This window comes from Acanthamoeba castellanii (assembly GCF_000313135.1).
Source record: "Acanthamoeba castellanii str. Neff unplaced genomic scaffold scf7180000084698, whole genome shotgun sequence".
In the NCBI taxonomy this organism is placed as follows: domain Eukaryota; phylum Discosea; order Longamoebia; family Acanthamoebidae; genus Acanthamoeba; species Acanthamoeba castellanii.
This window is the reverse complement of record NW_004457373.1, coordinates 17,003-24,968: the sequence shown is the minus strand read 5'-3', so window position 1 is coordinate 24,968 and position 7,966 is coordinate 17,003. Positions and strand designations below refer to the sequence as shown.

Here is a 7,966-nt window from a genome sequence, read left to right as displayed (position 1 = left end):
CGTATTCGTTGCGTGCGGTGTCGGGCGTGATCGCGGCCTTGTCCAGCCCGATCTCGCCCACGATGGCGCGCGGGTTCGCCACCAGCTTCTCCCGGAGCTCCTCCAGCCAGCCCTCCGCGAGCCTGCACACCACAGAACACCACCGCTGGCGGCGCTGGTCAGCTCCGCACCACCACGCTACGTGTCACGCCCTACGGACCTGTGCGCGAAGTACGGGTGGACGCCGAAGGCCGCGAGCACCTTGTCCGGCTTTGCTCGGTGCAGCCGCTCCACCACTCCCCTGTGTATTGAATCAAAAAATAAATAATAATGAATAAAGCAAAAACCATTAATTAAATCAATAAATTGGTACCAATCGTTCTGGCTGGTGCCCATGAGCGCGACCTTGTCCACGTCGAGCTCTGGGATGTCGTCGAGGTGGGCGAGGTCATCATGCGCGTGGCTGTGCGTGTCGAACAGAAACCGTGGTTCCATCTTCTTCACAAATCGCGATTTTGTGCTGTACTCACAATTTAGTAGCGTAGGTCTGGACAAGCAGCGCTGCGGCAAGAAGATGTGCACGCGTGGGCTGCACCTCACACGTCGCATTCATGCATTCATCATCTGCAGAACGCGTTGCGTTTCTCTGTGCCGCAAGCAAGCCGTTTATGATGACGTCAGCAGCCCTAACTGTGAGCCTAGCCTTCGAAGAGGCAGCACCACTCGAGTGATCAAGAAGAGGAAGAGGAGGAAGACGAAGAGGAAGTGGCGGTAGGAGGGAGGAGTCGTCGCTTGAGGTGCGTGCCCTCGAATACGCCCTGGCGGTAGTAGGGCGGCGGCGGCGGCGGAGGCGCTGCGCTGACGGCAGCACCCGGCTGCCTTCGGCTCACTCGGTCCAGCCATCGCTGCAAGCGCAGGAAACGACAGAGTGAGTCATCATCATCATCGTCATCACCAAGGAAGCAGGCGTGAGAGCGTGTGGTGTTGGTGAGGTTGTGCAGTACCTTGATTCGTTCGCGGGAGGCGAGGGTGGTTCTGTCGAGGGTCTGCTGCACGCGCTGGTGCATTCGCTGCTGCTGCTGCTGTTGCTCCTCGGCCGACGACATGGCCGGAGCGGGCGAGGAAGAAGAAGGCGCCGGCGAGGCGGGGGAAGAGCCTGACGACGACGTCGTCCTGCTCAGCTTCACCTGGAAACGTTCGGCCGATGCGGTGAGCACACCGCAGCCAACATGAGGGGGCAACTGGAGAGGTACCTGCGGTGGCGGTAGCGAAGACGCAGTGCTCTCGGGTGCTGGCTGCCGCATGATGTACCGCACCTGTATTATTATAAAAATGAACAATAATTCCAATATATATTTTATTATATTTTTAAATAAATAAATAAATAAAATAGAGAAATAGTTAAAGGCCAGGAGCGTACAGTGTAAAAGGTGAGGGCACCAGCGGTGAAGGCCGCCACCACAGACCAACCCAGAGAAAATCGTGACATAAGAGGGACGATTGGAGGTGTTGCGCCCCTGAGATTTGTTGCATGCGGGACCTCGGGGGCTGAAGGAGGGCGAGTGTGCATATTCTGCTCACCATGCTGCTGTGGCCCACCCGAACGCCACCCTTCTCCATCTGGTGTACCACTGCTTGCCATCCTTGAGCTCTTCTTTCTTGGCCACTCGCTGGCTTCTTGTCTTCCTTTTTATTACTTCGAAAAACCATGAAATACTGTCGCGCTGGCCCGCCAGTCGTGTGTCGTGAGTGTCGTGTCGTGTCGGTGTAGACGTTATTGTCATTGAAGCTATTACGATGTTGTGCCCTGGCCATGGCGAAAGACGGATTCGATGCGCCCATAGGCAGTGATAGGACCCATGTCCGACACGAGCACCGTGCCCAGGGCAGCGTTGCGCGCGTAGGGCTCCACAAACACATCGCCCTGCACGGTGTTTGCCAGTGGCGCCACCACAGCGCAAAGGTCGATCAGACAAGCGTGTGCACACACAGAGGGGAAGACGGGAGCGTACCAGAGGTTTGACCTGCACAAGGGTGCTCATGCCCCGATCCACACGAATCACAGCAGCCTTGCCATCTTCTTCAACCGGCACTTCCTGGCCCTCGGTCCAGAGGGAGATTATCTTCTCAACCCTTTGTCGCTTCACGATTAGTCTTGGGTCGTCCGGTGTGTGCGGTGCATCGTGTGTGCGGTGCGCATTGTGTGTGCAGTGTGTCGAGTCCGGTATGATGTGCGTGAGCATACCGACAGGGAAGTGAGGCCGTGTGGAGGATGAAGAGGGGAGCGATGCCGCAGCGCAAGTTCATCGGAACCGAGTGCACCAGACGAACTGTGAAGGACTCGATGCGGGACGCCTCCAGCGCATTCTCCGCAGCCAGCACGACACCGCGACTCAGGCGCCAGGTCGCCCACTTCGCCTTCCTGTTCCTTGTTGGAATGCACATTCCAAACGCATTATGTGAGGAGGAGGAGGAGGAGGAGGAGGAGGAATGCAGCGCACCTCACGGCGCCTCCGCTGGCAGCTTTCAGTACAACTCCTGCTGGAACGCGCTCCACTCCCAGCCGCAGCCCAACCAGTTCTCCTGCCGCCGCGACACGTCTTCGTGTGTGTGTGGTGTGTGTGTGTGTGTGTGTCAGTTGATGCTAACTAATCACCACAGTGACCTGGTACCTGGGCTTGTAGAAACGCTGAATGCTGAGCACGGTGAAAGTGACGACCGTGGGGGGCTTGGACACGATCGGTGGGCCACGACGAAAGGGCCTACGTCGGCACACGATCGGCCCTGGCAGCACGGCTTGCAGCACTTGGCCCTCGCGTACCATCCCCGACTGCACCAGCACGACCACCACCTCCTCCGGCTTCTTCGTGCCGCTCTGCCCGCCAGTGCATAGCACGTTCTCTCGTCGCAGAACTGACACGCGCACAGGACCGAACAACGATCGCTTCATAACCACTCTGCTCGCCGCCTGCTCCATGACGTCGAACAGCATCGGCCCCTCGTACCTGCACCCCCCGCCCGTTAGTCACAACATACTCAAAGCCGAGTCGCGCGGGCGGAAGGGGGTCGCGAAGTGGCCGCACCAGGGAAGCGAGGAAGGCCGGCAGACTACGTTTTCGCCGGACCACGCCGAGATGGGCAGCACTACCAAGTCTGCTTGGGCGCGTCGCGCGTGTGTGTGGTGCCGCGTGTGTGGCGTGTGGTGTGGTCAACAACAGGAGAGATTCAAACAACCAGCAGGCGGTGTACCCTCCGGTTCGAACCCCGCGCCTGCCGCCATTTGCATCACACAGTCCTTGATCATCTGCCAGGGCGAGAGTCAGTTGGCCTGGCCGAATCCAGAAAGGACACAACGAAAGCGGAGGTGGCGCAGGAAGCGAAGTACTTCGAAGTGAGAGTGGCTCATGTGGAAGACCGCGGGGTCATCCATCCTGTTGACCGCAACAATCACCTTGGACACGTTGGCGCTCTTCGCCAGAACCAGGTGCTCCGGAGGTACCACTAGTCGAGTGTCACGTGAGGACGCAATGCATTTGACCTGTATGGTACGTACCGTTTGTTAGTCCCGCGTTGATGTGGTACTGGTGAACTGACGCCACAAGTATGGCCACGTCGGCCATCGATGCGCCCTGCACACATGCCCGCGCACGCGCACACGCACACGCATACGCACACCATGCGAGTGAGCTAGTTCGGTTCCTTGGGCTCAATCGAGATCAGGCGCATGCACGAACGATGGAAGTGTTCTTGATGAAGTCGCAGTGACCGGGCAGATCCACGATTTCAATCTCACGACCACTACTCAAAGTGCATTCTCTTGTGTGCCAGTCGATTGCTGCACGATACACGCACCAACACGACACGACACATAACATACGACCCCCATGCGTGCCGAGTAGAGCGTCAATGTGAGAAATGGTTCATGGAAACTGGCTGCCGACCAAGTGTATGTACGTACTGATTCCGCGCTCTCGTTCCAACTTGAGACGGTCGGAAATCCAGGCGTACTTGAGCTTGTACGTCCTCACACCCACCAAATTGGCTTCATCACTGTTCCGCTGGACCTCTTGCTCTGTGGCAGCCCCCAGGCCCACGAGTATGCGCCCTGCATTTTTCGACAACACACACCACACACACACACGCACGCACGCACACACACACACACCAATCAATGTGCTAAGAGATCGAGACGGGCGAGTACCAATGAGGGTCGACTTGCCGCAGTCCACCTTGCCCAACAGGCAGAACCGAGGCCGCTTCTGCACACGCGGACAGCGGGCAACCCTGCTGTCAGCAGTCGACCCCGCCCCACGCGACAACGGTCAAATGGCGGGTTATGGGGCACCGAGCTGGCTTGGGCGATGAAGGTCTTGCGCCAGCCATCAGGGTCCCCTTCGTAGAGGTTGACGACGCTGGGGAAGTAGCGGCGAACGAGGCGGTGCCAGAGCTGCGGCTCGGTGGCCAGCGCGTAGAAGCCGCGCGAGACGAAGCTCACGCAATTCACCACGCGCTCTACGTCCACATACGACAGTACATGCACCCACACCTGGCAACGAAGACGCATTGAAAATTATAATGAGGTAATCATTATAAGTTATATTCTTATTTATTATTTAATCTAATTAAAATAATAAATAAGAATATAGCACTCGGACGCGATGAACTTAGGCAACTAAAAGGAAAGGGCGACCTCAGGAGGTAGGTGAGCTGAGCAAACCTCAGCGACGGGCTCACTCAGCGACATGCTCGTGAACAGTGTTTTTTGTTTAGTGAAAAGAGAGAAAGTGAAAGGAAAACAAAAACAATGAGTAGCCCCAAGGGAAGAAAGGCCAACTGTGTCAGCTCTTGCTCTTGCCAGTTCTCTGCGCTACCCACTCGAGCATCTCCTTGTACAGCTCGTGCCGCGCCGACTCGTCGAAGAGGGAGTGCGCCCACCCTGCCAACTCCTGGTAGGTGGAAAGGTCAGATGTGCCTGTAGTGCATCGTGCGGGAAGAGAATGCGCGAAGTGAGCTTGGGATGTTGGTACCCGGTAGGCCTTGTCCTGGCTCCGGGCCTGTTGGTGGAACAGCACGCAGCCTTCGGCGTTGGTGACCGTGTCTTGCGTTCCTTGGAAGATCACGAACGGCCACTCGACATTGTGTACAGTCTAGACGGGGGGCAAAAGAGCATCGTCAGCGCACGCGTCTCTGATTGATGTGCAGGCGCCGCTGTCTGCGAGACGTACAGAAGTGACCCGCTGCATGGCTTGAAGCATTTCCCAGCACCAACCGGCGCGCATGCCAAAGGGGAACGTGTAGGTAAGCGGGTCGGAGACGTAGCAATTCACTGCACAGGCAGGATGAGTCAGCTGAGATTACGTGGTAACGTGGCTGGTGCATCGAGGAAGAAGCAAACACGCACCCACGTCTTTGTCGATGGTGGCAGAGCTCCGCCACGGCGCGGAGGTGAAAGGAATGAACTTGGGCAAGTGCTTGGCCAGCACCCTAGTAGGGCATTGCTCGGTTAGGTTCTACACCGATGAGCAGAAAGAAGACCTGCAGCGCAGCACAGCCATACCTGACGGCATACAGCATCCAAGGTGCTGTGGAGGCCTTGTGCGGCATGATGGCGGGAGCGAGCAAGACAACCCCATTCCACATGTCCGGTCGCCTGTTGGCCAGCTGAATGGCGAGGTTGCCTCCCATCGAGCTCCTACATTTCGACGCGTTTTAGTAGCAGTACACAACGATGCAACGACACGCACGGCACGCGACACGCACACACACACAGAGAGAGAAATGTACCCGAAAAGGAAGAGAGGAAGGTCAGCGTATTCGGGATGCTCCTGCAGGACCTTGTTCACGAACTGCTCGTAATCGTCGATGTAGTCGCTGAAGCTTTCCACATGCCCACGATCCCCCTCGCTTCGCCCAAAGCCTGTGCACAGTGGCCGCCAACGCGTGAGAGGCGTCCAACAGGTTCAGCGCCCAAGCCAAGGGACCCAACGGCACCTTGGTGATCGAGCACAAAGTAGGGGAATCCTTGTGAGGACAAGAACTCAGCGAGCTCCCACTGCCGCTGGCCATGGCCACCGAACCCGTGAGCGTAGAACACCACACCCCTGCACCGCCACAGCGGCACAGTTGGATGAGTTTAGCATGGTGTGTGGTGTGTAGTGTGTGGCATGTGCGTTTGTGTAATGATGCAAGCGTACTTGGGGCTCACGCTGGCAGGTGGCAGCCAGGCGTGCGTGTAAAGCCACAGCCCCTGCTTGTTCCTCATGAAGGTCGGACCTGCAAGAGAGATGAGATGGGAATTCATCATAAGGAGATGAAGATGTTGGGATTGCTTGAACCTGGCGAGACTTCATGCAAAAAGGTGGCGTGGGTTTTAATCGAGAGGGGCTTGAGGTAGCGGTAAGCCACCCAGCCAAGCAGGATCCACGGCAGGGCAGTTGCCACGAAGGGCAACGAAAACAACGATGAAACGCAATAGATTGGCATCCCCTCCACGTTGCCTTCCATTCGGCTTCCAAAGATCAATCAGCACAAACCAATAAACGGTACACTCCGGCCATTTTTTTAATAAAATAATTATTATTTTGTTATTTTATTTTATTTTATTTGACTAATTATGTGTTGCGGCACCTACTGGTAAAGAAGACACGAGCGTGGTGGCCGTCTTCTTGACCAGTAGATGCTGCACGCAGCTCGCTCTCGAGTGCATGAGCCGACGCGTCTCATCAGATCACTCGGGCGGAGATGGCGAGGAGCCGGCGAGGCGGTAGTAGAGGGTGAGAGTGCTGCCTGGCGTCCCGAACTCGGACACAAGGTCGTCGATGGTCTTGTCGCCCGCCTCCAGATCCACGTACTCGGCGTCTTCCGTTGTTGACGATGGTGAGGTCGCAACGCTGATGACGAAGTGGGCCTGCGAGCCGGGTGTGAGGAGCAGAGGGAACTTGGAGGCCAGGAAGGCCTCGATGTGCTTCACCGTCACCTTTGGCGACGTGCTCACGTAGGGTCGTTCCAGGGCGAAGCCGTCTGCGGCTGTTCGCCTCATATCTGGCCGAGGCAGCAAGAGGAAGCTCACCAGGTCTTCTGTATTCAGGAGAGACTCGGCCTGCTCCGTTCCAGGCCGCGTCGTCTTCTGTCGTCTGAAGAGAGTTGGTCGTGGTGAGACCGATCGAAAGGCAAAATGCACAATGGACTGACGTAGCGTACTTGGTCGGATGGCTCGATGCTGCCGTGGTGTCTCTGGCTGGGCGTGATGGTGAAGTAGAGGTGGTGGAAGATGGCAGGCTTGGCGATGAAAGTGCTGAGTTGGCGGCAGTAGAGTCAGAGGACGCCGCGCTGGCCTTCCTCTTACGCGTCGCTGCGGCGGACGTGGCGCTTCGCTGGCGCAGGATGCCCTTCTGCACGCTCTCGGTGAGGTGCGACTGGCAACTCATCTTTTTGTTGAGGTCGGCGATGAACTCCTCCTCCTGCGCCTCGTACTCGTCGAGATTCGGGTAGACCGAGGCGATGAGGGCGTCGAACTCGGGATCGGGCCGCAGCTGGCGTCGCGACGAACAGTGGACGCGGCAGGTGGGGCACTCGCGCTTGCCCACCCGCAGACACTTGGATATGCACTCGGCGCAGAAGCGGTGTAGACACTCCATCAGCGTCATCGTGTTTCGCATGATGCCCAGACAGATGGGGCAGGTCAGCTCGACGTTAAGCGTGCGGACCTGGATCGTCGTCGTCTGGTCGCTGTCCTCGTCGTGCAGCACCATCGGCTCGCGGTGCGCCTCGTAGAAAGTCAGCCCTTCAATCCCAGCTTCTGCTCCAGTGTCCACACCGCTCTGGGTGGAGCGCTATTGAGAAAAGAGTTGAAGAGTAGATTATGATGCGCCCAGGAGCATGGTACCTCTTTGGAAGATGCGGTGGGCTTCATCCTACGCTCGAGATCGATTAATTCTTTCAATTCGCGCCGCGAGATGCCCAGTCCCCTGCCACTGCTGCTTTGTGG

The 7,966-nt window shown here is 57.4% G+C and overlaps 5 protein-coding genes across 5 annotated transcripts in view; all 5 read right to left on the bottom strand.

The window, feature by feature from the left end:
• The window catches only part of ACA1_129540 (elongation factor Tu GTP binding domain containing protein), a gene marked incomplete at both ends in the record, with an annotated part of 4,147 nt that extends 3,559 nt beyond the window's left edge, over positions 1 to 588 (bottom strand). Inside the window, 3 exons of the mRNA XM_004336794.1 lie at positions 62 to 122; positions 200 to 280; positions 353 to 588. Of these exons, the coding sequence (XP_004336842.1) occupies positions 62 to 122; positions 200 to 280; positions 353 to 588 (378 nt within the window). The remainder of the gene's footprint in view (positions 1 to 61; positions 123 to 199; positions 281 to 352) is intronic.
• Positions 589 to 645: 57 nt separating this feature from the next.
• On the bottom strand, positions 646 to 1,599 carry ACA1_129530 (uncharacterized protein; the record flags this gene model as incomplete). Its single annotated transcript, XM_004336793.1, has 3 exons — positions 646 to 884; positions 984 to 1,152; positions 1,420 to 1,599. 3 exons carry the CDS (start codon positions 1,597 to 1,599, stop codon positions 646 to 648), a joined length of 588 nt encoding a protein of 195 aa, XP_004336841.1.
• A 172-nt stretch (positions 1,600 to 1,771) lies between these two features.
• On the bottom strand, positions 1,772 to 4,723 carry ACA1_129520 (elongation factor Tu GTP binding domain containing protein; the record flags this gene model as incomplete). The annotated part of the gene is given in 15 exon segments (XM_004336792.1): positions 1,772 to 1,903; positions 1,992 to 2,112; positions 2,225 to 2,407; positions 2,481 to 2,562; positions 2,746 to 2,892; positions 2,911 to 2,984; positions 3,063 to 3,132; positions 3,229 to 3,283; positions 3,365 to 3,480; positions 3,533 to 3,608; positions 3,714 to 3,814; positions 3,938 to 4,084; positions 4,181 to 4,238; positions 4,325 to 4,525; positions 4,697 to 4,723. 15 exon segments carry the CDS (start codon positions 4,721 to 4,723, stop codon positions 1,772 to 1,774), a joined length of 1,590 nt encoding a protein of 529 aa, XP_004336840.1.
• A 94-nt stretch (positions 4,724 to 4,817) lies between these two features.
• ACA1_129510 (hydrolase, alpha/beta fold domain containing protein) lies at positions 4,818 to 6,483 on the bottom strand (the record flags this gene model as incomplete). The annotated part of the gene is made up of 9 exons (XM_004336791.1): positions 4,818 to 4,925; positions 5,007 to 5,126; positions 5,205 to 5,305; positions 5,381 to 5,463; positions 5,537 to 5,671; positions 5,764 to 5,896; positions 5,971 to 6,080; positions 6,174 to 6,252; positions 6,315 to 6,483. 9 exons carry the CDS (start codon positions 6,481 to 6,483, stop codon positions 4,818 to 4,820), a joined length of 1,038 nt encoding a protein of 345 aa, XP_004336839.1.
• A 223-nt stretch (positions 6,484 to 6,706) lies between these two features.
• On the bottom strand, positions 6,707 to 7,625 carry ACA1_129500 (E3 ubiquitin-protein ligase RING2, putative; the record flags this gene model as incomplete). The annotated part of the gene is made up of 3 exons (XM_004336790.1): positions 6,707 to 7,105; positions 7,180 to 7,273; positions 7,303 to 7,625. The coding sequence occupies 3 exons, from the start codon at positions 7,623 to 7,625 to the stop codon at positions 6,707 to 6,709; spliced, it is 816 nt and encodes a 271-aa protein (XP_004336838.1).
• Between the last annotated feature and the right edge of the window lie 341 nt (positions 7,626 to 7,966).